The sequence below is a fragment of the Chaetomium tenue genome, assembly GCF_020726465.1.
Source record: "Chaetomium tenue strain MPI-SDFR-AT-0079 chromosome Unknown F5144scaffold_2, whole genome shotgun sequence".
NCBI classification, from domain to species: Eukaryota; Fungi; Ascomycota; class Sordariomycetes; order Sordariales; family Chaetomiaceae; genus Chaetomium; species Chaetomium tenue.
The window spans coordinates 4319352-4344416 of record NW_027117330.1 but is presented as its reverse complement, the minus strand read 5'-3'; the positions used below and the strand labels follow the sequence as shown (position 1 = coordinate 4344416).

Here is a 25065-nt window from a genome sequence, read left to right as displayed (position 1 = left end):
TGGCTTATGAAGCTTGCGCCGCCGTTTATTGTTGTTTGTCACGTAACTTCTTTTACCCTCCTATCGGGTATCATCACCTCCAACTCTTGTGCCCTCTGTTGTCTGGTTTGTTTCCATGTCAACCTTTACTACCTCCCTTCCTCTTTCTTCCCCCCCTCGCCATTTTCTCGTTGCGTTACCCCCTCCTCAGCCCCTACAGAACCTTCAACATGTTGTTGTTCCCGCCCCTCCCCAACGCCACCCTCAAGCTCCCCCTCCTCCCCCTCCTCCCCTTCCACCTCACCCTCAGCACCAGCCAGCTTCCGATACTTGCGCCGGCTCTTCTTCGCCTTGCTCGCCGCCCGCTTCCGCTTGGTGTCGCTCACGATCGCCACTCGCGACTGGGCGCCGTTGGCTAGCTCGTCGAGCTTCAGCGCCAGCAGGTCGCGCGCGATCTTGCGGTTCTGTGTGCGTGAGCGCGTGGCTTGCGATTTAATCACTAGGCCGGTGGGGATGTGTTTGAGTTGGACGGCGGAGTTGGTTTTGTTCTGTTGGTGAGGGGAGGGGAGGTTAGTTAGTTGGGGGGATGTGGTTGGTGGGTGATGGGGGTTAGGCGTACAATCTTTTGCCCACCCGGTCCGCTACCTTTGAGGTAGGACTCTTCAATCTCGGACTCGGGAGGGTGCTTGGGCCGTGGAGGGAGCTGTTTGAGGTTGGCAACAACTGAAGTCGTGAAGCTGTTCCTCAGCTCCAAGCTTGTAGGGGCGCCATGCCGGCCGCAGAGAATGCCTGCGGGGCGGAAGAGGGAGCGCAGGCTGGTAAGGGGCCGGAGCATGACGTGGGCATCTCAAGCCATGTCGTCGCTTGAGCCGTGGTTGTTGTTAGTGCTCGGTGCTTGGTGCCGGATGTTGCCGCTTCCAGTCCGAGAGCCAAACGGGCTTGCATAACGCCCGGTGGGGCTCAAGCTGTTTCTCCAATCAGAACGTTCCCGAGCTTTCCGCCCGGCAGGCAAGGCTTCGTCTCGTCTGATTTGCACTTCGCGGACCCTTGCTCCCGGATTTCCATGCGAACTGACCCTGAACGCGACCTCGAAATTGAACCCGCGACAATCTCGAAAGCAACGAACCTCCGAGCAGCCACTTCAACCACAGACACGAGCGCCCAACCACGCAAGCCTCTCGGGACTTTACAGAATCCTAAGCGACGACGAGCCGCTCCCCGAGAACGCAATCATCACATCGAGCCCACTTTTTGCACAACCCCCTTAAATCGAAATGGCTTCCCAACTCGAGTCTTTCAGCAAGTGGCTGCAGCTCAAGATCTACCAGCTGGAAGTGACTTATAGCGTGTACATCTACACGCCGATCGAAAAATTCATCTTCTGTACGCCGCCCCTGCCTCTCCATCTCTCCCCTCCTTCCCTCTCCCTCTCCCACCACTCCCTCCTCCCTCTTGCCCCTAACTCCCTCCCCTCGTCACCACCACCTCCCCTCGTCACCACCACCACCCCACAAACCCCCTCCCACCCCCTCCATAACCATCCCACCAAACCCACCCGCATCCATCCATTCACCCACTAACCCCCCCTCTTCCAAACAACCAGACTCAGTCCTCTTCCTCCTCTTCTCCCTCACCTTCATCGCGACCGTGCTCTACCTGCCCCAGCACCTGCAGTTCATCATCAGCCGCGCCTGGTTCTACATGCACGGCGACGCCTTCGACACGTCGGCGGCGGCCAAGGGCGCGGTGGGCCAGATGCTGAGCTCGGTGGTCGGGACGGTCGGGACGGTCGGGGCGGCGGCGGCGGCGGTGACGGCGGAGTCGGTGAAGGAGCTTTGAGACTTTTGAACTTTGGGATTTTGAGGGGTTGGTTTGGGGTTGGGTTGGGCGGTATGGGTGGGAGGTACGGCGAGGAGATGAGGATGGGGGATGTAAATGGGGATGGGGAGTGGGAGGGGGTTGGAATGGGATGGGATGGATGGAATGTCTTGTTATGTAATGCTGGGAGGCTCACGAGATGGGGGCTGTTGTCGGCTGGACGAGGGAACGGGGAGGAAGCGCACTCCACAACGGAGGATAATGGCATGACAAATGCGTATGAAAGGGGCATGGCGTTGAGGAATACTTGGGATAGAGCCCGTTTTGGGCCGTAATAGAATAATACGAGACACGGATTTTAACATATTATCACCTTGAATCATTGGATCACATTCAAGCATGTCTTTTATTCATTCATCATTGGCTGGATCTACAGCGCAAGGAACGAGTATATCCTCAACGACCCGTCCTCGCCCGCGATCGCCAGCTCCCTCCCTTTGCGTCCCTCTCTCGTTGGCCGCCACGCAAGCTGCAACACCGCCTTGGGCAACGACAACGCCTGGTCCACAACCAACGTCGACACGACCTCCACCTCACCATCATTGACCTTCAGCGTCAGCACAGACACCTTACCGCCCTCCGTGCCGACGGCAAGCACAAGCAGGCCCTCCTCCGTCACCTCGGGCACAAAATCCAACGCTGTGACGGGATGCTCCTCGGTAACCACCTTGCCCAGCTCAAATTGCCCTCCCTCGCCTCCCTTCCTCACCCACACCTTAACCAACTTATCTCTCCCCGCCGTCGCAAACACCCTCGTGCCATTGGCATCATCACCGACCGGCGCCCACGCCGCATCCAACACCATCCGGGTATGGCCCTTGGCATTTGCCTGCGCCAACTTATATCCCCCATCCCCCTCGCCCTCATCCCGACCTTCACCCGCCACAGTCCGCTCCCAGACAGCCCACCCGCGATCGCGCCCCACACTCAGGATGTACCGATCGTCCCGCGAGAAGCGCACGCGCGCGACGGTGAGGGTATGGGCCTGCAAGGGCGGACGCAGTTCAGTCCAGCCGCGGGTTTCAAACAAGCGGATTACGGCGTGGGTCAGGGAACTGGCGCGGCAGGCACTCGCAACCAGCGTCCCGTCGTGGCTGGCCGCCAGACACGAGATCTCGTAGCCGTGTCCGTACAGCTTCTCGATCTCTGGCCAGAGCGTGTGGCGAGAGAGGGACTCCTCTAAGGGAGGGTGGGTAAGAGTAGAGAGGGGAGAGGGCTGTGTGTGGGTGGTGGCTGTGTCGGGGCCAGCGGTGGTGGGGTCTATCGTTTGGTTAGATAAGTCGCCGGCCGGCAGATGGTCTCCTTCTGGGGGGTGGGTGGTAACGGCCTTGTTAGAGAGGCCGAGAACCGGCATGTTGGCTACGTCAGGGAGCGCCTCTTCGGTTTCGGGAGCGGGAGGGGCTGTGTTTGTGAGGTGACTGAGCATGCGGGCGACGGCTTTGGGCTCGGTGAAGACGCGCATGAGCTTCTCGTCGGCACCCGAAACAAAGGAGGCCGGACCAAGAGCGGAGATGCAGTTGAGATCATAGCCATGTATTTGCGGGCGTGACATCTCATGCCAGGAGTTGCGTGCATCGAGCGCCCATTCGGCGTGGAGGCGGGTTGTCTGGTCGGAGCTGGTCGAGAGGAGGTAGAGACCGTCGCGAGACCACGAAACTCCCGTCACCGCGCGGGTGTGACCGGATATAGCAAAGTTTTGCTTCCACATATCTTCGGCGGCATCGTAATCCCACCGCCGCCAGCTGCCTGTACGGCCGAGGGTAATAACGGTTGTTCCTGTGGGCGACCACAGCCCAGTCCAAAACCCGCCAATACTGCCCGTGGCTGTTGTTGCTCCTTTTTCTCGACTAATCTCTCCAAGACGAACGACGGTGATCCAAATGCCAGATTCGGTATCTGATTCCCAAAGGGACAAGGTATTGTCGGCCGAGGCGGACAGCAACTGCAACCTGCCATCGGTAGCACGAAACCAGCGGGCGCTGTATACCCAATCCTCGTGGCCAAGGAGGAGAGCTTCAAAAACTATGCAATATTCGGTGTCCCCAGCAGTTATTTTGTGCGCTTTATTCCCGGGTGTGAGGGCGTCGGCCGAAAGCCCAAGCCCTGCTGCGTTCAGGGCCGACAACGCTGTGCCTTGGTGAATACGCCAGAGACGGATGTACTTGTCTTGGCTTGCCGATGCAAGGAGGATGTCGCTACCTTTCTCAGGCTTCTCGCGGATGAAATCAAGGGAGCGGATCCAGTTCTCGTGGCCTGGCAGCGTGGCCTGTAGGGTGAACTCGGCCCCTGAACTGCCGTCTGCCGCAGAGGCTGTAAATATTTGAACGGCGTTGGTAGTCCCGGCAACAGCCAAGACGAGTCCATTTCCTTCAAGTGCGCTCAAGGCGAGTGTGAGGGGCATGTACTTTCTCGTGGTCTTGATCGTCTGGAGGAGGGTGATTTGGCCGGCTTTGAAAACCCAGATCTTGACAGTGGCATCCGCAGCGCCCGTGGCGAATATTTGTCTCGCCACATCCTCAGAAGCTGGTCTTTTCAGAGCGGCGATGCAGTTTATGGGTTCGCTGTGCTCCTGAACGGTCTGAACGCATGAAGCGGTGCCAGTTTCCGAGTCTATGGCCCAGAGCCGGAGCTGCTTGTCGTCTCCGCCCGTCACCAAGTTCACCGTCTTGCCCTCTTCATTTCTGCCCGACAAGAATGCGACGGCTCTTACGTGAGCAGTGTGCCCGCTCAGAATATGTGAAATGCCTCTTGGGTCCTAGAAATATCATCCGTGAGACGTTGACTCATAGACAGAGGGGAGAGCGAAAACAAACTTACAGTTGGGTCCCAGAGACACACATTGGAATCGGATCCAAATGCGACGAGCCCATCTTCAGCCCAGTCGGCAGCAGCTGTGTATCGGTTTGCGCCTGCCGACAAGTATCGACTCTCTATCATTCCATCGACCATATGTTCGCTCTTGCCCTCACTCATCATTCACACAAGGCAGGAGGCAGGGGGTGGTTGTTGTGTGATTGGTCCGTTGTTTTACGAGGAAGAGTTTTGGGCAGTTACACCTCTTGGAGCTTCGTAGTGTGTGTGTATGTATGTGTGAAAGACTGAATTACAAAACATTACCAAAACCGTTACACAGCCAGATGGACCCACCCTTCTCCCCAGATCTCGCTTTTGGGCGGCTGAGACAGCGGCATCAGCCCCCAACGCCGCACATGCAACACTGCATTATCACCTCCCCCTCATTCACACTCTTGCTCACTTATAACATCTCACATCTCATAACCAGCAGCACACAGCCCGCGCGCTTGACTCGCTTATCTGCCCGAAACTTTTCGGACACCTTTCTCAACATGTCGAGCGCAACCGACTCGGGAGAAATCCCTATTACGGTCGACTTCTCGTCAGTAATTTTTTTTTTTTTTGGCTTTGCAACCCTTTCAAATAAACCCCGCTACAACACACCCCTCCCCTCCTCCCTCCAGGGGTATTCTATCACATCTCAAAATTTCGATTTTTACACACATTGGCTGACATGATTGCGCAGCGGCGGTCTTGAGATGCTCTTTGACAACCAACGCCGTCACTCTGTCTCGCTCCCCGCCGTCGGCACCGGCGGCCAGCCGGCCAATATTGCGTTCCTCATCCAACATTTATGCAAGAACTTCATGAAGGATCCGCGGGCCGAGCTGTTTGTCCTAGACAACCATATGTATGTCTTGTTGCCCCCATCTCCGTTTTTATACACCTGCATGCTGATTTGCACAGCCGCCCCGGCATTCTGGTGCTCATCAATGACGCCGACTGGGAGCTCGAAGGGGAAGAAGCCTATGAGATTCAGCCGCACGACAATATCCTGTTTGTCTCAACCCTCCACGGCGGCTGACCAAGCCAGCCCTCCCAAGGACTCCGGGGGTCAAACGCAACGTCCGCGAAACCATGGAACATGCCGGTGCCTGAATTAAACCTCCCCGACCGGGCCCACTTCCTTCCGAGCAAGCATCACACTCCCATCTCCGTTCCCGTGTACGGCACCCGCCTTGGTTACTGTGCCACCCACACGGTGTGCCGTGCGAGATGACGCCTGTGATGCCGGCCCCGGGTCCAAAACCAGTCTCTCCCCGGTGAACCAGAAGGGATCACCTGATTCTCCCGAGCTGCAAGCCGGAACGCTGTGCAACCGCCAGCGCCATGTTTCCCTTGATAGCATGGTGTCTCAAAACAAAACAAACAAGTTGGCCGGTGGCTCAACGGTAAACAGCTCGGTTAAGCTCGCGAGTCAACGGCGCGACGGAACGCGGTTGACACGCCTGCTGGCTAGGGCCCACTACACAGTAAGATAGTTATGGGGAGGAGGAATGATCGCCACGGGGAGATGGATATACTCGTGGTGAGGTTAGCTTCTGTAGCGGCCAGCCTCCGACTGGTTCTCGATACGAGCAGGAAGAAAACACTCGATCGAGACAATGAACCCTTCTGCAAGGAACCCGCCAACATCAAAACCCATTACCCATCAAGCCCATGCCCGTCCACCCATCCTTCCAAGACCATCAAACAAACCAGTTCGTGTCAAACAAACGGGGATGGCCGAGCCGAAACAGGCGGCGGGACCCGCACACCCTCGAATGTAACAAAAAAAACCTCAAAAGTGACTATCGCCACCGTCAGGGGAACGGCGAAGAGCCCGAAGTGATGTCGCGAAAAAAGGGTGATCCCGACGATGAGCGGACAGGGCAGGTCGGACGAAAGGGTGTGCTAATTTACCGACCTGGCGGAAACTGCACACACACACTAGGGACAAAAACAGAAACAGGGTGTGCGCGGAGTCGGGTCAACCAACGTAACCCCTCCCATCCATCCTTCAGTTCCAGATGCGCACGACCGGGGTCGAGTTGACTGATTAGTTAGTTACCACACACATGACATTCCGGCCTCCAAAGTCCACCGTCCGGGTTCCGGTCCCGGGGCCGGGGGGAGGGGAGGGAGGGGGGGGGGGGCGTCCCAACCCTCCATCAGACAGACAAGACACCCAACCACAAGGATCGGAACCCACTCCCCCCTCTTCCCCGAGCAAGCGGAGGCAAGAGGAGCAACCTCACGAACCCCCGCGCGGGCCCGGGGAAGTGGAACGCAACAAAAGCTCCTCCAAGCCTCCAAGTCTTGCCAGTGCCTCCCCCGGAAAAGATCCCACCAAGCAGGTCCCGCGACGGGCATCAGACGCAAGGCACAGCAGGGCTCTCCAGCAAGGCATGTCCATGTCCCCCCTCAAGCCACTGGGGCAAAATCACCAGCTGCCCTCTGCCAGTTTTGCCTGATTTGCCCATTTTGCCCATCTGCACACTCGCGCTAGGACGCATCAGGGCATTTTCAATTCCACTGGTCGCCGCAAGGGTTCCCGCTCGCCCAGGGTTTGTGACCTTGTTGTCCAGGGTTAGCAAGGGGTGGCAGGGGCGGGGTATTTGAATTTGAGTTTGCCTGCCGGGATTGCAGCACAGCACAGACGGCGCGCCAGGGCCAGGGAGGGCCAAGGGCCAGGGCGGGCGAGACATGCCACAGCGATCAGCAGCTTACCCAGTGCGGAAATTGACGACACGCGCTAACGGCCCAAGTTAAACCCCTCTCAGCCAGCAAGGCGAGCTCGCGAGAAGGGGGGGGGGGGGGAGGGGCCCACGGGGCCGAAAAGGGATGCAACAAATGTTCGAAAAGTGAGGCTTCGATGGGAGTGTGCCGCTCAGCCAACCACAAGGCGGGAGGCTCTTGTCACTTTTTGCCCGCTGCGTCGTGGTTGGTGACTTAGGAAGAGGGTGGTCGAAGGGAAGGGAGGGCGGGAGGGGGGCGGGGTATTGCCCATGTGTGTACCCTGTCCGGGCGAGCTACCTACACTACATGCCCTCCTACCTTATCATGCGCGTCTCGAGGTTGGAGGGGGGCACGAGGGGACCCCAAAAAGAAAGAAGGGAGGGGGGGATTCGATCGTCATGGACGGTCACGACCTGCTGGATCTTGCAGCACTTGAAACGCAGAGATCTGTACATCGGACGAGTTTTTGATGGAGGGGCTGGGAAACTTGGCAAGATCTGTAAGAATACTCATGTCATGTTCTCACAGCTAAACTACCTAACGCACTCAACGTACAGCCCGGTGTGCACCCCCCCTAAAAGTTCCCCTATCCCAGTGTTTCCCCCGCCCAAAACGTAACCGCTCGATATGTACCGCCCAAAGATCCTCCTCTGTAATGTTTAAACCAGTGCCCATTATAACCTTCATATGCGAGTCCGATACAGCGCTGTCCCTCGGTAAATGCAAGTAGTTAAAAATCAAGTCGCCGCCGCCCCCCGTTTTTTTTTATCCTTGACCACCACTGCCGGTCAGGTTTGACGTCCTGTAGCCCCGTCGTCGACAAAAAGAAGACCAGAGCAGAGCTTGCACACCGAAATAAAACAGATATAATAAAAGGAAAGAACAGCAAAGACAAGAAAAACACGCAGTGCCGCAACCGCCATGCCGTTTCGTAAAAATGAAAAAACAACCTCTCCCAAAGGTTCGCGAACAGATTCTGGCCTCCCCTTTTCGATCCAATATATATAATATGACGTGGGAAAACAATGAACAAAAGACAGATTTGGGCTTTTGTAAACAGTAGGCGAAACAGAAAGTGTTCAGAACAGCCAACCCCATGAGACAAAGTAAACAGAACCCGCAGGTTGATTCTCAGTAAAGCCTCTCACCAAACGTCAACTCCCGGCCATGTTCATCCTCATAGGTGTGCATGACCGGCGTGGAGCCGTGGACGCTGCTGGCATCGCTGAGCTGGTCCGAGTCCATGCCGTAGCCAGCGTGGCCGTACGGTTCCCGCGTGTTGATGCTTAGCGAGCCGAAGAGCATGTTGGGCGGCCTGCTCATGCTGTAGGCGGCCGGGTTGCTCACCCCGTAGTAGGGAAGGCCGTGGTGCACGGCCTGGTGTTGTTGTTGTTGTTGCTGCTGCGTCATGTGGAGATGCGAGAGTGCGTGAGGCAGGAGTGACATCGGGTAGGGGCCGGCGTGGCCATCGGGGTTGATCGGGCTCGTGGCGGGAGACGAATGTGGTTGCGGTGGGTGCAGCATCATGACCCGCTTGACCTTGCGGCCCTTGCCGCGGCCTTTGATACCCTTGTTGGCGAGGTTGTGGACGTCGCCAAGGTATTTGGCCATTTCCTTGTCCTCCTCGGATATCATACTCTTGTCCTTCATGGCAGCGAGCTTGGCATTGAAAGCCTCGATTTCCTCAACATGGTATGTGTTTTGGTGGGCCTATTTCCTAGGTTAGGTGATGTGTGGCCAGGCGAGAGCGGGGAGGAAGAGCTTACTTTAAGGTTCCCCTTTGCAGTAAAGGCCTTGGGGCAGTTTGCAAATCTACAAACCCAAACGGCTCTCAACTCTCTCCTGATGTGTGTCCTCATGTGCGCCTTGACGTTCGAGAGCTGAGGGAAACACTTGTCACACTCGGGGCATTCGTAGGGTCTTTCTCCGGTGTGGCGATTAATATGTGTCTGTACTGTGTGTAAGCCCTCGTCCACTTCCAGACTGTCTTGAACCATGGCATACCTTGAGGTTGACACTTTGTGTGAAGCGGCGTTGGCAATACGGGCAGACCTGAGTGTTGTTAGGATTCAGGATCTGATGTTGGGAGGGAAAGTTACTCACGTAAGGGCTTTCGCCAGTGTGGGATCGTCGGTGGGTGTCAAGGTTGTTCTTTTGGGCAAACATCTTGGAGCACCCGGGAATTTCGCAGCAGAAACGCTTCCGCTTCGCCTTCCCACGACCACGCTGTGTCTTCAAAGAACCGGTCAGAGCGAGTTGGTATGATTATAGGATTCTTGCCCCGCATACCTGGTTGTCTTTTGCCGCCTCCTTCTTCTCATCCGCCTGTACGAGCTCTACCTCGTCCGCAGGGCCGAGGATCTCACGCTTGGACTCGATCACCCGCATGACATTGTCGATGGCGGTGTTGAACTGGTGAACGGGGGTGGCTTGTACCCGAGCGTTGGAAGCGGCGGCCTTGGGAGATGGCGAGCTGGAAAGAGTAGAGTGTGCCTCACTCTTGACTGACGGACTACAGCTTCTCTTGATAAACGGCATCCCTTGAGCCCCTCCGTTCGCGGTCGGCTCCGGCGCCATGCAACGTGGCTGTAGGCGCTCCATAGACTCCTGGGGCTTGAAGGGCGCATCCAGCATGGGCGGCGCGCTGTAAGGGTTGTACCCGTCGTAGGAGATGGGCGCGTGGTAGTGAGGAGAAGGGGGAGAAGGCATCGGGGCCGAGCTGAAGGTGGTTGGGACAAAGTGCTGGGAGAGTTCAGGGCGCGGGATATGGGCTGTAGTTGTCGTCCGGCAGTCATAAGAAATCATGCTGGTCGGCGTCATGCTGAAGTCGGCGCTGTCGTGTTGCGGGTAAGGCCAACGGGCCCAACTTTCCGGGTTTGTAGGTAAACTACCGACAGCCATTTCGCCAGAAAGGATGGTGGTTGTGGTGGAAGACGAGGACTTGGGGAGAAGATGGGTCGTAGTATACACAAGCAGCAGGGAGGGCAGCAAGATAATGCCGGATGGTAAACGTGAAGAGAGAGGTCACTTGGGGTTGATGTACGAAGTATAAGCCGTGTGGTAATCTCTGCTGGGTCTGGATCAAAACCATGAGACCAAGAGGCGTTGGGTTGGGCGAGAGGGCCACTATATCAACGAGAGTAGCAGGGGGTAGAGATCTGAACGAGCCAGACAACTGGGACGCCACGGCTGTCCGAGATCTCATCGAACAGAGAGGCCCTGGCAGGTTCTGTGCGAAGGTCCAGGTCCCTGGACCAAGCCCATGGTGTCCATCTTCCACTCTCCCCGGGCGCGGCTTGTTTCCACCCCGGAAATCGACCAGGACCCCCACCAGAAGCGGAGCCTGAAGCCACGGCAGAACGAGCCGGGGTTATGTTGTATCACTTTGGTGGCTGCCCGGGGGGGGGGGGGGAGGGGTGGCAGACAGTCGTAAACAGACGCCCTCGACTTGTCCCTTTCAGGGTCGAGAATGAGACATTTGACCGACAGGGAACTGACTGGACGCACAGAGGGCAAGCCAGGTGCCAGGGGGCGTCTTCAGTCCAGACCTCTTTTTACCGGCATCTCCCGCCCTTTCTTTTTACTGTAGCGATGGCTGGTGTTGAGGGTGTGAAAGCCAACCTGCAACCTGCAACCTGCTTGAGGCGGCTGCTTGGCGCTGGAACACGATCCTGCAGGAGAAATGACGACTAGTAGATGGCGCGAGTTGAGATCTCATGGCCCCTCTTCGATCTCTCAGCGTTGTATTGTTGCGGTCTTGGGCGTCCTGCGTGTCCTGCGAGTCCTGCGTGTCCTGTTGCTTATCGGCTCCGTTCGCAAGCATGCCCTATCTGGCACATCTTGCGCATGGGGGGCATCTGCGGTTCCATGAGGGACTTGTTGGAGTGTTGGAGTGTTGGTGCCTGCAGTGCAGAGGTTTCAACCTGAATGGCCCCCCGTGGGAGAAAAGGCAGCGACGACGGCAGGATGTGCGCGGAAAGTTTTCGCAGATAGGGTGTGGTAGCAGGCACGATACATCGACAAGGGTTTGGGGTGCCACTCAGAGACTCCGTTCAACGAATTGGGCGACTCCTCTGGAAGGGGTGGGAGGGTCTTGCACCTTCCAGCGTGTTGGGTTGTCACTTCCCCCCCTTCACTGGAGGCCTTTTTCTGGCTCTCAGCGCGGCAAGTCCCATCCATCCATCCTGCCTGCCTGCCTGCCATCCTACCATCCTGCCTCCTGCCATCAAACACTGAAAGCCCACATCTCCGCTCGCCCGTCCGCCCGTTTGACGTTTGACCCGCTACCTATCGCATCCGGGAGTCGTCGTCATCTCTGGACGAACCCACTCGCCCAGTGATAATTTTCATCACCTCGCACGTGCCCGACTCGCGACAGTTCGCCTGCTTGCTCCCGCCGCGGAAGTCGGAATGTCGTGTAATTTACCACGGCGCACAGGCCAGCACACAGATCAAGCAACCCGAGCGCGGCATTCGGTTTCCAATACCACGGTTGCTGACCGCACTGTCGCAACACCGGGGACCCAGAGATGCATCCCGGTGTGGACCGTGCATGCGGCCGGTGGGTAAGTGGTGTCGGGACCACCACCATTTCAGCTCGCTTCGTCTCCTTGTTTTTCGCCCACACCAAAAGGAGCTCGTGGTACTGCACCCTAGCACTCTCGCAATGCCCGCGAGAATCGCCACTCAGTTACGAATAGTTAGCTCTTACGCAGTAGTTATTGCTTTCCGCCCTTTCGAATATTCGATTGTGTGTAGTGCACTCCATAGCGGGCGCCCCAATCCCAGAACTACCTAGCAACCTTCAGCTCCTCCCATCCATCCCGCCGTCGATCTTCCTCAGAGGCCACCAGTTGAAGTTACGGTGTACATGGGTTGCTGCGGTGAGTGTCCCCACATGGTGGAGCAATGGTTGCTCTTTTCGTTGGTTGAAAATCCCCGATGCCTCGTAGTGTACATACGGATACGTACAAAGTACGAAATATGTCCCAGTTGTATGTGGGTAAATTATCATAATTCATGCATCGCAGGACAACAAATGTACCTAGGTCATCTCGACCCCGCTTCCGACAACTCGCGGGCAGCGCCAGCCGCAGCTTCATTCCTGTTATCTCTCTCTCTCTCCTTTCTATCTACATAGGTACATTCATACCGCCACAAGCTTCAGGCGGACGCAGGGAGAATCCAGCTCGACACCTCCCTCCCCCCATACAACAAAACAACACCCAACCCATAGATCCATAGATCCGAGCGTCAACCCCAGATCTCACCTCGGGAGCCATGTCTCGAGCTGAGGGAAGTGGCAGATATTCTTAGCGCATAGAGCTCGTTTCAGCTCGCAAATGACAAGGTTGCATCCTCTGGCAACGATGGACTCCCTTGCCAAACCAAGGCACCCATTCCGTGCAGCGTTTGCCACACCACGTTTCCGGGTCCGCGGTTGTGGGCTCTGGCTGTCCCAAGGGAGCCAACCGGAGCCGGTAGTTCTGAGCCCAGCGATTTATAGATCGCCCCGGAAGCCGGCCCCGGCCGCAAGAAGTATGCTAGCGCCCTTCAGATCTGAGCTATCGCCTTTGCTCGCAAGCTCGCCTGGCCATCTGCAGGTCAAGACAGATGCGGCAGGTCATATCGACAAGGAGGACCCGCTTGGTGCCAGCGGGCACGCACCAAAAGTCAATTTTTTGCCCTTCGCATGTTTGTGGCTCCGGCGGCCATGATCATGGGCAGCGTCATCTGAGCCGCAATGCTACCCCGGAAGCCTGGGCCGTTTCATTCAGCGACCCGTCGATGCGGTCCGTCCAGGTTCCCGGCGACGATGAGGGCTTCCCCGAGGGGGCTAACAGCGGCTAGACAAGGAAAGTGAGGCATTCGGGCAAACCGATCTACCGAGCCAAACCAATCAGCGTGGATATCGAAGCGACGGTGATTGCCCGCATTCCCAAATCATCATCGTACATACAGACAGGAAGGTGGCTGGCAGGGCTCAAGGGGGGGGGGGGAAGAAGAGAAATGCTGAGGGCGAAGGGCGAGGAGAAGGGGGAGGGAGGGGGGGGGATGCCGTAAGTGGCAGAGTGAAAAAAGAGAGCCGCTCAGTGCCTCCGCCCCCGTCCCGGATAACGGTTCAGCTATGTGCATACCTAGCTACCATGTATAACTGCCTAACGGTAGATAACCGTTGGGTGCAGTTCCAAGTTGGTTGTCTCTTGTGTGTGGTATGCACATCTCTCATCCCATCCCATAGAGGTGTGATTGGAGGTGAGGTAAGGTAACATTCGTATTGTCACGTACTGAGCGGCAACCCCACCCCTCATTTCTGTTTCAGGGGTAGCGCGCAGTCGCCCTTGCCTCTTGATACCAGCGCTCTGGTTGCGGGAGATCCCCCGTGTCAGGCTCGGGGCAATCTTCCACAGTCAATTGGCTCGCCGCCAAAAGTCCCATGCCACATTTCGGGAGGGCGCTATGCCACTTCGTGGCACCGAATTCGCTGACACGGCGAAACGACACGTGCTTACAACGGCTTTAAATGGTGGCGGGGGTTTGTAGACCGCTCCCCATCTTGTGTCGGTGTGGTTTGGGCATCGTTTGAAGGCCGCATATCGACCGGGAAGAGTTTTTATTACCATGCAGAGAGTAAAAGTGCCACGAGCTGCGGATAATTGCTCGTTTTTTTTGTTGTAATTTCGCGACGTGGGGGTGCCCTGCTTTCCTCAGGAGGTTGCAACGGTAGGTAACCTCAAGAAGTGGACATTGGGACGGTACGGAACGGGAAGGGAGGGAGGCCCCACACCGTTCCTTCCGTCTTGTCTTGTCTCCAGTCTGTGTGAGTCTGTCTCCCTCCACCTGGGCGCTCCTGCACCTCCACAATTCTACCACTGGACCTCTCTTCCATCGCCTCCACTCCACCACTAGAAAGTCCCATCCCCATTCATGCGTGCCCTGGAATCATACTGGGCAGCCCCGGAGAGAGCGGTGTCCCAGTCTCCCAGTCGCCAGACTCCAATCCTCAGGCACTGAACTGAACCCACTGGCACCACTTGCATCATTGGCACTCAGAGCATGTCGTTCCCATGCGCCGCAATGAACGAAGGGCCAACTTCGGCAACTCGAACTTGACCAATGTTTCACTCGCATCTCGATCCCATTTCATCTTTCCTGCAAGTTGCCTTTGCCGACAGCTCTTGGCGAAGCAGATCCGACAGCGATCCTCCCCGAGCACTCTACCCCTCCGTCACCACCTCGTCATCATCAGATGCTCCCGTGGACAATCGCCGACCTTCATGGCATCATAGGCTAGCTTCTCCGGTCCTTGTTCCGCTTACCGCCAAGAGATAATGTTGGGAATGGCGTCGGTCCCCAGGTTGGGGGGTTTTCGGCCCTTGAAACAAGAGACCACGAGGTCTGCTCCCCGGCCTCAGCCCCGCGATTGGCTACCAAGCTCGGTTGCCAGTTGCCATCGGTTACAGCCGCTGCTTCGGGAAAAACACGCTAATGTCATTGAACCTTGCTATCCTGCCCTCTTTTCTTGCTCATGGTGGGTGGATGTCACCCGCCGCCGCGTTTCGCCCACCATCAAACGTCCCCGTTCCATGTCGGCGGGTCAGCCGCCACCGTCGAGCATATTCATTTTTGCGCCTCGCGGGGGGCGTTTGATACACTCGGTACATGGCGCGAGCATGGATATGGCACCGTTGCGCGAGAGGCCGCATCGCCAGTTTTGTCTAACGGTGGAGTCAAGCTACATACAACAGTGGGCGGAATAAGAAAACGGCTTGGTTGTAAAAGCACAGCCTCTCCCTGACCTCATTTGAGGGTTCAGCCACGCCTTGCCGGTTTCAGAGGGCCAACCTCGCTACAGATGCCACGAGGCAGACCTGTTCTAACTATCGAGCGGGGCTGAGAGAGGGTCTGGACACAAACGGGCTTGCTAGTTGCTGGAAAAGCGGCTCCTCCACAAGCCGGATTACCTTGTCTGCGATGTGTGCCATAACAAAACAACAACAACAATAACAGCACCACCAACGACAAACCACATCATCCCCCGGGCCATGCGCTATTGTATTGGACAATGGGACAAGGGATATCACGAAGCCAATGTCACCTCGACGGTGATGTCCCACAGCAGATCACCTCTGCTCTGCAGCTTGCATGGCCAACTCGTCATCGGCTTCGAGCGAAGGATTGGCAAGCCCAGGTTGCAGCCATCCGCAAATCCTGCCCCTCCCCCCAACTTCCTCGGTGGGGGCGGGGAAGAAAGGTAGGATGCGTGTACCCTGACGGCCTCGAGACGAGCTTTTTCCCCCCCAGACCGTAAGGGAGTTGCATGGCACAATGCGCCTAGCGCGGATTGCGTGTTTTGCCTTGAGCGATACCGGCGGCGGGCGAGACAGCATTGGTTCTGCTCTGACCCAACCCGCGGGTTGAGGGAGCAGGAACATCCCCCCCAAGATCTTATCGTGACGACGGGTACCAGCATCGGAAATCTCGCTCGAGGCAGCACGGGGGCACAGACTCGTCCGGGCGGGTTGGGTGGGACGGTGCCGGGGCCGCTTACCATGTCTAGCCTTTTCCTCGTCCCTGGCCTCCCGTAAGGAGACACACAGACTCCCAAATCCCCGGTGTAACGGAGCATTGCCGGTTCCAACAAAACCTAGGGCCAAAAATCCATCCACTGCGAGTGAGAGGATGCATATGTCATCACTCCCAGGCCGGCTGAGACTCGGGAACACAACACGAGCCATGACCCTCTCGGAGCATCGCCCAACAAATTAGGATGGAAGGACAAATGGTAACACCAGTGCGCCCCTGACCAAAACTCAGCATTTGCATCCGCACCCGCATCTGCGATCATCCGCGCGAGGCAGCGCGGCTGAATACCGACATGCCGGCCCTTGGACTTGGACTTCCCGGGCGATTCCCGTAGCTGCAGTCAGCAGCTGCCTCCAAGATCCGGCAGGTTCCCGGACAATCACAACGCCGCCTCCGCACTCGGTACCTGCATCTAGGCACGGAGCATGCTGTGTTGTGTGTCACAGAAGTTACCCCCCGTTGGACAATGGCTCTGTATCCATCGTTTCCAGGTCCCCGAGGGCCGAAGGCTGCGTCGCCGACTGATGGAGCATGGTCACAGTCTCCTGCGGACTAACTACTCTACCAGGGCCCACGGAAAATTTCCTGGGGAGCCGCACTCCAATGAGCCCCCCCTATCCACCCTCCGCTCAATGGCCCCCGATCTAGGCCGCCAGCACCTTCATCCCTGGATTTTACCCCGGATTGGTCAAGATGGCTCCCGAAAATCTGTTCAATAATCGGCAGTGGCGGCCAAGACGCCCGTCAACCCTAGAGAATGGAGATCGGCCGGGGCTCTCGGTCGTTCCCCCATGGGCCCCCCCCCAGAGTAGAGTCCTCGAGTCCCTCGAGGACTCCCATTCAAACTTCTTCCCGCCAACGGACCAGGCACGTTTCCAGTGGGGGTTGCAGCAAAAGACGTCAACGTCTGGCGGCTCAGCTCTGCAAACCCTAACGGGCACGGGAAGAGATGCTCGACCATCTCCACTTGCTGCGCGGGCAGAGCCGTCAACCGTCAGCCGCACTGGGCTCCCTTGTTCTCTCCCCGGTCTCTTTCTTTGTCTTTCCCCAGCTCCTTCCCTGCGCTCCCCTTGCGGAATCTCGAGCGAAATACGAAGTATCGCAGGCCTATCCCGACTGCGGTATCCACAGCAGAGCGGCAATGGCGTTGATGAGCCTCAACGATGGCGGAATGCCCCCTCCCCTGTCGCGGGTCGTGTCAGGACACACCTCCCCCATAGGCGGTGTCGAGATGATCCACAGCCAAGAGATGATCTCCAGGGTCCAGCGTCTTGGCCCATTTTCGCCTCTTTCCCCCTTTTGTTTATGCCCACAGCACGCTAGCTTTCTCATCATTCAAGCCCGCCTTGCTGAAATCCGTTTCGTCAACCGCCCAGCTCCCCGCTGCTAGTCACCTCAAGCGAGTGGAGTTGACGTCCGTCTCGGCCCTATGTCTTACCCGCACACGAAATGAAACGCGTGTGTGGGAGATATTCCGCCGGGTGATCGACAGCACTATGCTGCGTCAGTTGTGGGAGCGAAGGGCAACGTGTGGTCTTGGTCCGTGAGTTTCCGCTGGACGAGGATCGTGGTTCTGAGTCCGGCAGCGCTACCCGGCCTGGGCGTGGCGCCCTCTTCTCCTCCACTGCACGCGATGGAGGCTGTCTTTGTCCTCTGCAGTTCGTGCCTACGCACGTAAACGTCGTCTGGCTTGGTCTGGCGTGCCGGAGGCTGCCCCGAGTTGTGCTCCGCGGATCTTGCGGGCCCGCCGGCTGTGACGTTGCAGGCTCCTAACTAGCAGTCAGACTTGCTCCGACGCGGAGGACCTCACGGACTCCGAGGACGTCCCGCTGTTTTGGCTTGGCTTCGCTCTTTTCTGTCTTCGACTCTACTCTCGATGGTGATGGAAGAGACCCAAACGGCGGCCCATGTCTGCCGGATGCCCCCTCCGATGCATTAGACATATCGGACTGCGAGACACACAGGCGGAGCATTCTGTCTCTCCCTACCACGCCCTACCCTGTTCTCTCTTCCCACTCGTTGAAGACCCAGCTGAGTCTTCTTTCCCCTGACAGATCCAGATGCAGAAGTCCTCTGTTCAGACGTGCAGCTAGTGATGGTGCTAAACCAGAAGCCGGATGCAGATGCGCGGCTGTCTCGTTTCGACTGCACCCTGACTACGAACGTGCCAACCTACCTACATACACACACGCGTACATGACACTAGGCCGGCTGAATCCTCAACTCTTTCTTTTCTCCCACCTTATGTATGCACCCTTCCGACGGCGCTCTTCTGGTTACGTCTCCGGCTGCGTAGTGGCTGGAAAACTCTGTCGCGTCGTACAGTACCTGCATATGCGCACGGTGGCGGTGAGACTGTCTGCAGAATCTCACTCCTCAAAAACCTGCAAGATTGATTGTTGTCTTGAGCGTGAGTTGGGGGTCTGAGTCTGACGCCCGGCCCGCCGCTGCGGCCGCCTACCGCGACAAGCCTGTGCGCTGCCTCCTGGCTTCGAGCTGCTACTGCATGTCTTGTTTCGGCTGTGTCACCATGCCCGTTCTCGTCTTCGTTGAAGAATAATGCTGCCGTCGTCAATGCGGCTTCCTTGCCCGCTTGTCAGTGACTTGCCCGTTCCGGCTGTTGAACTACGTCGCACATAGGGGTCGGCGAAATGTGGCGAGCTACGCTGCTGCGGGGAGGAGGATCGGAATGAGATCTTCGAGGCCGGGCGTGTAGTGGCAAGCTCTCTGCCGAGTTCTCTCTTCCTGTTTCTCGTTCCCCGGTGCCGGCCCCTTGGTTTCTGTTCCGTCTCTCAATCCTACTCGTGCCTTTACGGTCTCTCTTTTCGTGGAGGGGTGTGTCTTCCGGAGTCGATCCCGCTCAAACCTACATACATACACACACACCAGAGTAGGTGGGGGGTGCTAACGTTACTCTTTCCCGCCCCCCGGCACTCGAGGCTTGCCCTTGTCTCTTCTATGTACGTGCACGCTGCCGCTGCTGCTGTCACTACTACTGCAATACAGATTGGGGAGGGGCGATGGCTGGAATGATCTGGCTTCTGTTTCTCCAGTCTGGACCGACTGGGCGGGAGGCGCTGCTGGTTGGGCTGAGCTTCCTGCCGGCCCGTCCGATCATCCCCTATTCGGCCGAGCCACATGCGTCTGGCGGCGCCTGCATCATTTGTTTTCTCTCGCCTTCCGTCTCCATCCGTTGCCACTCCGCCACGGGGCGGGGCTCGTCGGCCGTCTCGGTGATTTCCTCTTTCTTGTTCTATCTGTCGCCTTCTCACCAGTTATCCCACTCCCGCTCCATCTACCCTTGGTGTTGGGGGCCGCACCGATAACTAACGGTTGGGCTGCCGTCGGGCATCGGCCGTCCTATGCCGAGGGAAGGGGGGGGGGGGGATTGTCTTGTGTCTCGGGTGTTGGCTGATCTCAATTATGAGAACGGGCGGGATGGGGCGAACCGTGGTGTCCTGGGTGCTGAGGCGAATATTGGTTGCTCGTCAAGATCCTCTCTCTCGCATGGCTTGACTATTCTGGGGACGGGAAGGAAGAGATGGGGCTAATGGCTGATGCTGCTGATGATGGATGGCGAGTGAAGAGGCCATGTTGTGATGAACGACTGACCGGATTGGTGGGGAGTTGGCGACCTTGCTCCGACGGCGTGGCGAGGGTGGCTTCTTCGATAGCGTGGGCGTCGTGAGATGACCTCATTTGATTTGGGGCGGGTAAATCGGCCGCGTGTTGCTTGGGTTGAGCTGCGGTGACTTGGGAGCGTGAAGCACGTGGCGAGAGAGTGCCAGACTGGTGAAGTTGGGGGGTAGAGATGGAGAGACGGGAACCCTCTAACCAAAAAAGGCGGAGCTTGAAAGGGGAGCAGGGTGCGAGGTGCAAGAAAAGAGGAAGAAGTACATAGTTAAAGGAAACGAGGAAAAGAGAGGTAGAGGAAAGAGAGCAGGATGTGTTAGAATGAAAGAAACCGAGTCAATTTCAAGTAGACTTTGGGTTTCCGCATGGCTTCCTTTTCGTTCCTCTAGTTGTCTACTCTTTGATTCCGTAGAGCTAAGAGCACAGTCCATACTAAAGCAGATCAACAGGAGGAGGTATTGTCCAGCTTAACAATCGCAAATAGACTCCCGACAATCCGGTTGGCGAGTGGGTGGCCCTTCAGACGTACGGAAACAGTCCAACCACCAGCGTATACATCATCCCAACTCGTCTTCGTTCGACAAAGAGTTTGTTATTGTGCTCTGCTAGGACTATTTCCTCGGATGGTCTGCGAGAAACAGTGCTGGGGATGTCGTCGGGAGGTACCACAACACGAAGGTTTCGGCGGCACCTTTACTTGGAGTTCGGCTTTCTTTTGGCCAGGGAGTGACGGGGGAAGGGAGGTGAGGTAGTAGAGACCGGTGTGAGCGCCGTCGTTGCAGAATGGTGGGAGTGTGGACTTCCTTCTTGCGAGATGGTGTTGCGGCAGTGCCAGCCCCTTGAACTTGGTCTGAACTTGACACTCGAAGTATGGTTCAGCTACCTGCTAGTTCACTAGGCCTGTTGAGACTCAAGGAAGACATTGTTACCTGTCTATACACAGTCACCATGGTTGGAAGTTAGTCTCTTGTCTCACACGGTGTCATTACTAGCGTTTGTTAATGATTTAAGCCCACATGTTGGTCAATTGAAGTGGTGAGATCTTGCATTGCTGGCTTGGGGGGGTTGTCTCCAAGATAAAAGGGGCGTAAAGACTCGGTTTAAACCCGAGGTTGATATCGCAAGATAGTCGTTACTGTTGCGAGGACTGAAACTTCCATGACGCAAAGGTTGTCATTGTTGGTTGGATATGTGGTAACCTGATAACTAAATACTTTATGAATTAGCGTGATGTGTTGACTCAGTGTATTGCCTGGGTATGAGGTAGGGACCGAGTCGGATCCAATGTGTTGTGGGATAGTTCACTAGTTCCCATTGTCCACATGCTGATGCCCTTCTCCCGCCATTGTTTGTTTATAGTTTTGGTTCTTCAACTACTCACCTCGTCCTCGATTGCTAGCTCGCCGCAAGACCAGTTGCCCGCGCTATTGCTCTCGCGGTCCTAACAGTCACCCATTACTACTAGGCGGTCATTGACCGCTGCCACGAGCAATGGGGCCCTGACGGCCATAAAGGGCCGTCAGACTGTGGTATTAGTGTTTGTTTCGATGTTGTAGGGTGACGGTTGTTCATACCAATGAGGTTGTAATTAGGGTGAAGTCTTTAGTTTCTTATAGTAAGTCTCAATATCCCAAGACGTAGGAAAACACAACTGTCTATCATAAGATATCCTCGCAGAACGCCTTCTCATCTAGTCTAAATGGCCACCTTCCCTTCATCGCCCTCCACCCACCTGGGCAGATAATACTTTACATTCTCATACACCAAAAACGTAACCCACGTCGCGGGCAGCACCCGCACCACGCCGGGCATGACACCCCGATAGAACCCCCTCACGCCCTCCTCCCGCCACAACTTCCTCACCACCCCCGAAATCCCCCTCCCAAACTGCGCCTCCGCATCATGCTGCTGCAACCGACTCCGCAACACCTGCAGCGGGTACGTAGCAGCCCCCGCCACCAACTTGGACGCCGTCGAAAGCACCACAGTCGCCTCATTCGACACCACCCCCTCCCCCCCGACACCAGCACCCCCCTCCACACCCTCCCTCCCCTCCCTCCTCCCCCTCCTCCGCAAATAAACCCTCCTCGCCGGATCATACACCGCGAACTGCACCGCCCCATGACTCACCGCCAGCATGCCCACCCCCAACCCCCTATAAAACCCTGCCACCCCTTCCTCGCGCAGCAGCCGCACCGCACCGGCCCACATGGAGGGGTAGGCGCCGGCAGCGGCGCGGTCGGACGACAGCATGCGCGTCTTGAGCACCCAGATCGGGTTGGTCAGCACCTGGGTGAGGGCGCCGGCGCCGAGGGAGGCGGCGAAGAAATCGAGGGGGGTGAGGCGTTGTTTGATTTGGGCGGGGGTTTGGGGTTGGACGGTAGTTGCGGGGGTGGTGATGGTGGTGGTTGTGGTTGTGGTTGTGGTTGTGGTTGTGGGGGGAATGGGCCGGAGGTGGGCGATGGCGCGCTCGAGGCGGGATTTGAAGAAGAAGAAGGAGGCCCAGCTGGTTGCGTTGCCGAGGAGGTTGGGGGTTAAGCCGCGGTAGAGGGCGGCGAGCGGGCGGTCGGTGCGGGCGAGGGCGCGGATGACGGAGACGGTTGTTGGCGGGGAGGCGGCGGTGGAGGTGGAGAGGGCGGTGCGGTGGACTGGAGGAGGGGGTTAGTTTAGTTGGAATGCCACAGAGGTCAATCAATGGGGGAATAGTAAAGTAGGGTAAATACTCTGCATGCGCGTCTTGACAATGTCGAGAGGGTGGACGATCAGGGTGGCCATGGAACCGGCCGAGAGCCCGGCGACGGTCTCGACGAGGGCGGGGGAGAGGCCCGCATCTTTGGTTTTCGTCATAGAGACGTTGGTGTTGTCGCTACATGTCCGGTGGAAAAAAGGAAATATTCTCCTTTTTTAAGTTGCGCGTACCGAGGGGTGGTCGCAATTGTCAGCGATTAGAAAAAGATTCTAAAAGGTATGACGCAAGGGCCCAGAGGAAACATCCCGGTCCCCGGCCACCCTCGGCCGAACAAAGGAAAAGCCGAAGGGAGCCAGAGGGCCGGCCGCCCGGGAATTTGAGATACGTAGGATAAGACGGTGCAGGAGAGAGAGCCCACTGAAATCCAGTTTAAAAATCGAGGCACTTTTGTCTACACCTCGCTCATCATGGCGGAGTTGGTCCGTTATTATAATAGTTATACAGTTTTGGTCATGGTATCCTGCAGTTCAGTTCCCATTCCCTACCATCCCCCACCCCCATCCTCCCTTGTCGTTATGTTGCGGCGGTCCCCATTTTGGGTCGGCCGCCGGTCGTCGTTGTACTGATACAATGCGTGTAATAGCGAGTCCGCCGGGATGTGGTTGCTTAAGAGAGCGGGGAGAGGAGGCTGCGGCAAGAGTCAATGGCGATCGAGCTGGAAGCGCACTTCGGCGTCAAACATACCGGATGATGGATGGCCTGGGGTCGCTGCGAGTGTAGCCTATAGATATGAGAGTTAGCAAGGTGTCTCGCGGTAGAAGGGCTGTTGTGGGCCTTGACATACCAAGGTAGAGGATTAGAGGTAGATAGCCACTGCTATGGGTCAGCATCCTGTATTCCGGGTTTGTCGAATCGACCCAAACATACTAGTGGATGGCAACGCGCGAGACCTCAATGATCTTGCCAATGCGCTCCTATTCCCAGCCAGTTAGCCACCGTTGTGCCAGCGTTGAAGATTTGAGGGGCTAATCGAACCTTGGACTCTTCGGAAAGGGCGAACATATTGAAAGAGAGTTCCTCGGGATGTCGGGGCTGTGTGTCCTGTTAGAGAGCCGCTTAAACCGATGGCGTGCGAGGAGGTGTACCTGCTGTCTTGTGGGGAATCGTGGTGTGGACGACGGGTCTCGATGGTCGACAACTCGTCCTGGGTCGGTTGATGATGGATTGCGGCAGAATCGATTTTTGGGCGGTCTCGAAACAGGCCTTGGCGAGGCGATAGCTGCCCCGCCTGGGCAGAGCACCCCTGCAAGTTGCTCGTGCAGCTTCGCTAAGTCTAGAAAACTCCGCCAAGCTTCAACCGCGGTGATACATTGGTGCTGCCTCCGCGACTCTCGCGACTGGTTAGATTTTATTTGAGTTGCATCTCTAAACACAACCCAACAATTCGAGATCCCGCCGCCAAAATGTCCAAGCATTGGTAAGCCGGAAATTGGATTTCTTTCTCATTAAGAACCTCTACTCACATATTTAGGGAGCAAAACAAGGATGCGACGGTGTACGTCGGCAACATCGACGAGCGCTTCACTCAGGAGCTGCTCTCGGAGCTGATGACCCAGGTCGGCCCTGTGCGCCAGGTTCACATGCCTCAGGACCGTGTCTCGCAAACCCACCAAGGTTACGGCTTCGTCGAATTCGACACCCCCGCCTCGGCCGAGTACGCCTCGAAAGTTCTCAATGGCATCCGCATTTGGGGCAAGCCCATCCGAGTCAACAAGGCCAGCGCCGACAAACAAAAGACGGTCGACATCGGTGCCGAGTTATTCATCAACAACCTCGACCCCCAGGTTGACGAGAAGATCCTATATGACACTTTTAGCCAGTTCGGACAGATCCTGCGCCAGCCCAACATCGTGCGCGATGACAACAACATATCTAAGGGCTATGGTTTCGTCAGTTTCGACTCGTTCGAGGCCAGTGACGCCGCCGTAAACACAATGAACGGCCAGTACCTCCTCAGCAAATCCATCACCGTCGAATACGCATACAAGAAAGACGGCAAGGGCGAGCGCCACGGCGACGAAGCCGAGCGCAAGCTCGCCGCCGAAGGAAAGAAGCACAATATCGTGCCCGAACAACAAGTCCTCCCACCCGCCTTCCACATGTCCGCGGCATCCGCACAAGCCGGCGCCCCGCCAACCGGCCCCGCCGCGCCCGTCCTCGACCCCTCCACCGCCATGCCCCCCATCACCCCCCTCAGCGCCGGCATGCCCTCGCCCGCCCCCTACGGCACTCTACCCCCAGGGCCCGCCGGCATCGGCCGCCCCGGCCCCCCACCACCCTCCTTCGGCGGCAGCAGCGGCGGCGGCGGCCCCCGCGCCCCCATGGTCCCCTCCGCCGGCCTTCCACCCGCGCCCTCCGGCCTCCCAGCCCGCCCCCCACCAAGCCACGCCGGCTTCGGCGGCCCCGTCGGCGGCTTCCCCCACCACCCGCCACCGTCGGGCTTCCTTGCCGGTGTGCCGCCCGGCCCGCCCGGCCCCGGTGGTCAGGTGCCGCCCCCGATGTACCCCGGCATGCCGCCGCCGCCTGGCGGGTTTGCGGGTCCCGGGGGCGTGCCGCCGCCTGGTGCGCCGATCCCCCCGCCGGGGTTCATGCCGCCTCCGGGGGGCGTGCCGCCGGGATTTGGGGCCGCGCCGCCTGCGGGTTTTGGGAGGCGTTAGAGAAAGAGG

At 57.5% G+C, this 25065-nt stretch overlaps 12 protein-coding genes across 12 annotated transcripts; 7 read left to right on the top strand and 5 right to left on the bottom strand.

Moving 5' to 3' along the window:
- Nucleotides 1-128: 128 nt before the first annotated feature.
- On the bottom strand, nt 129-814 carry F5144DRAFT_600209 (RF-1 domain-containing protein; the record flags this gene model as incomplete). Its single annotated transcript, XM_066791061.1, has 2 exons — nt 129-527; nt 599-814. The coding sequence occupies 2 exons, from the start codon at nt 812-814 to the stop codon at nt 129-131; spliced, it is 615 nt and encodes a 204-aa protein (XP_066647146.1).
- Nucleotides 815-986: 172 nt separating this feature from the next.
- Nucleotides 987-1925, top strand: F5144DRAFT_564105 (uncharacterized protein). Its single transcript, XM_066788408.1, has 2 exons — nt 987-1362; nt 1583-1925. The coding sequence occupies exons 1-2, from the start codon at nt 1254-1256 to the stop codon at nt 1816-1818; spliced, it is 345 nt and encodes a 114-aa protein (XP_066647145.1). The 5' UTR covers nt 987-1253; the 3' UTR covers nt 1819-1925.
- Nucleotides 1926-2194: 269 nt separating this feature from the next.
- On the bottom strand, nt 2195-4931 carry F5144DRAFT_528157 (WD40-repeat-containing domain protein). Its single transcript, XM_066786876.1, has 2 exons — nt 4675-4931; nt 2195-4612 (listed from the first exon to the last, which is right to left on the bottom strand). The coding sequence occupies exons 1-2, from the start codon at nt 4831-4833 to the stop codon at nt 2228-2230; spliced, it is 2544 nt and encodes an 847-aa protein (XP_066647144.1). The 5' UTR covers nt 4834-4931; the 3' UTR covers nt 2195-2227.
- A 273-nt stretch (nt 4932-5204) lies between these two features.
- On the top strand, nt 5205-5737 carry F5144DRAFT_545616 (ubiquitin-related modifier 1; the record flags this gene model as incomplete). The annotated part of the gene is made up of 3 exons (XM_066787376.1): nt 5205-5254; nt 5399-5563; nt 5620-5737. The coding sequence occupies 3 exons, from the start codon at nt 5205-5207 to the stop codon at nt 5735-5737; spliced, it is 333 nt and encodes a 110-aa protein (XP_066647143.1).
- Nucleotides 5738-6217: 480 nt separating this feature from the next.
- F5144DRAFT_139016 (uncharacterized protein) lies at nt 6218-7506 on the top strand. The gene is made up of 2 exons (XM_066782377.1): nt 6218-6691; nt 6760-7506. Exons 1-2 carry the CDS (start codon nt 6373-6375, stop codon nt 7164-7166), a joined length of 726 nt encoding a protein of 241 aa, XP_066647142.1. The 5' UTR covers nt 6218-6372; the 3' UTR covers nt 7167-7506.
- A 799-nt stretch (nt 7507-8305) lies between these two features.
- On the bottom strand, nt 8306-10426 carry F5144DRAFT_139006 (C2H2 transcription factor). Its single transcript, XM_066782376.1, has 5 exons — nt 9721-10426; nt 9535-9663; nt 9436-9483; nt 9198-9380; nt 8306-9141 (listed from the first exon to the last, which is right to left on the bottom strand). Exons 1-5 carry the CDS (start codon nt 10330-10332, stop codon nt 8563-8565), a joined length of 1551 nt encoding a protein of 516 aa, XP_066647141.1. The 5' UTR covers nt 10333-10426; the 3' UTR covers nt 8306-8562.
- Nucleotides 10427-10962: 536 nt separating this feature from the next.
- F5144DRAFT_139004 (uncharacterized protein) lies at nt 10963-11974 on the top strand. The gene has a single exon (XM_066782375.1). It carries the CDS (start codon nt 11148-11150, stop codon nt 11769-11771), a length of 624 nt encoding a protein of 207 aa, XP_066647140.1. The 5' UTR covers nt 10963-11147; the 3' UTR covers nt 11772-11974.
- Nucleotides 11975-12672: 698 nt separating this feature from the next.
- On the top strand, nt 12673-13262 carry F5144DRAFT_139028 (uncharacterized protein). The gene has a single exon (XM_066782378.1). The coding sequence runs from the start codon at nt 12774-12776 to the stop codon at nt 13146-13148; it is 375 nt and encodes a 124-aa protein (XP_066647139.1). The 5' UTR covers nt 12673-12773; the 3' UTR covers nt 13149-13262.
- A 2110-nt stretch (nt 13263-15372) lies between these two features.
- On the bottom strand, nt 15373-16439 carry F5144DRAFT_138997 (uncharacterized protein). The gene has a single exon (XM_066782373.1). It carries the CDS (start codon nt 16167-16169, stop codon nt 15555-15557), a length of 615 nt encoding a protein of 204 aa, XP_066647138.1. The 5' UTR covers nt 16170-16439; the 3' UTR covers nt 15373-15554.
- Nucleotides 16440-17563, top strand: F5144DRAFT_138996 (uncharacterized protein). The gene has a single exon (XM_066782372.1). It carries the CDS (start codon nt 16711-16713, stop codon nt 17338-17340), a length of 630 nt encoding a protein of 209 aa, XP_066647137.1. The 5' UTR covers nt 16440-16710; the 3' UTR covers nt 17341-17563.
- A 3665-nt stretch (nt 17564-21228) lies between these two features.
- Nucleotides 21229-23590, bottom strand: F5144DRAFT_627586 (mitochondrial carrier domain-containing protein). Its single transcript, XM_066792298.1, has 7 exons — nt 23485-23590; nt 23375-23431; nt 23267-23313; nt 23184-23212; nt 23084-23120; nt 22374-22516; nt 21229-22298 (listed from the first exon to the last, which is right to left on the bottom strand). The coding sequence occupies exons 2-7, from the start codon at nt 23399-23401 to the stop codon at nt 21346-21348; spliced, it is 1236 nt and encodes a 411-aa protein (XP_066647136.1). The 5' UTR covers nt 23402-23431; nt 23485-23590; the 3' UTR covers nt 21229-21345.
- Nucleotides 23591-23802: 212 nt separating this feature from the next.
- F5144DRAFT_600202 (uncharacterized protein) lies at nt 23803-25056 on the top strand (the record flags this gene model as incomplete). The annotated part of the gene is made up of 2 exons (XM_066791060.1): nt 23803-23816; nt 23871-25056. 2 exons carry the CDS (start codon nt 23803-23805, stop codon nt 25054-25056), a joined length of 1200 nt encoding a protein of 399 aa, XP_066647135.1.
- Nucleotides 25057-25065: the final 9 nt, after the last annotated feature.

Excerpts from the sequence above, each read along its gene's own strand:
- F5144DRAFT_139004 (XM_066782375.1), top strand. The coding sequence starts at position 11,148 with ATGGCCCCTCTTCGATCTCTCAGCGTTGTATTGTTGCGGTCTTGGGCG.
- F5144DRAFT_138996 (XM_066782372.1), top strand. The coding sequence starts at position 16,711 with ATGGCTCCCGAAAATCTGTTCAATAATCGGCAGTGGCGGCCAAGACGC.
- F5144DRAFT_139028 (XM_066782378.1), top strand. The coding sequence starts at position 12,774 with ATGACAAGGTTGCATCCTCTGGCAACGATGGACTCCCTTGCCAAACCA.
- F5144DRAFT_627586 (XM_066792298.1), bottom strand. The coding sequence starts at position 23,401 with ATGTTCGCCCTTTCCGAAGAGTCCAAG. Across the intron at positions 23,314-23,374 it reads CCCTTTCCGAAGAGTCCAAG|GAGCGCATTGGCAAGATCAT; the intron begins GTTCGATTAGCC and ends GGCTGGGAATAG. Across the intron at positions 22,517-23,083 it reads CCCAGGCCATCCATCATCCG|CGACAACACCAACGTCTCTA; the intron begins GTATGTTTGACG and ends CCGGACATGTAG.
- F5144DRAFT_138997 (XM_066782373.1), bottom strand. The coding sequence starts at position 16,169 with ATGGCTCGTGTTGTGTTCCCGAGTCTCAGCCGGCCTGGGAGTGATGAC.
- F5144DRAFT_139016 (XM_066782377.1), top strand. The coding sequence starts at position 6,373 with ATGCCCGTCCACCCATCCTTCCAAGACCATCAAACAAACCAGTTCGTG. Across the intron at positions 6,692-6,759 it reads GCGGAGTCGGGTCAACCAAC|TTACCACACACATGACATTC; the intron begins GTAACCCCTCCC and ends CTGATTAGTTAG.
- F5144DRAFT_528157 (XM_066786876.1), bottom strand. The coding sequence starts at position 4,833 with ATGATGAGTGAGGGCAAGAGCGAACATATGGTCGATGGAATGATAGAG. Across the intron at positions 4,613-4,674 it reads TGTGTCTCTGGGACCCAACT|GACCCAAGAGGCATTTCACA; the intron begins GTAAGTTTGTTT and ends TGATATTTCTAG.
- F5144DRAFT_564105 (XM_066788408.1), top strand. The coding sequence starts at position 1,254 with ATGGCTTCCCAACTCGAGTCTTTCAGCAAGTGGCTGCAGCTCAAGATC. Across the intron at positions 1,363-1,582 it reads GATCGAAAAATTCATCTTCT|ACTCAGTCCTCTTCCTCCTC; the intron begins GTACGCCGCCCC and ends CCAAACAACCAG.
- F5144DRAFT_139006 (XM_066782376.1), bottom strand. The coding sequence starts at position 10,332 with ATGGCTGTCGGTAGTTTACCTACAAACCCGGAAAGTTGGGCCCGTTGG. Across the intron at positions 9,484-9,534 it reads ACACTGGCGAAAGCCCTTAC|GTCTGCCCGTATTGCCAACG; the intron begins GTGAGTAACTTT and ends AACAACACTCAG. Across the intron at positions 9,142-9,197 it reads CTGCAAAGGGGAACCTTAAA|GCCCACCAAAACACATACCA; the intron begins GTAAGCTCTTCC and ends CCTAGGAAATAG.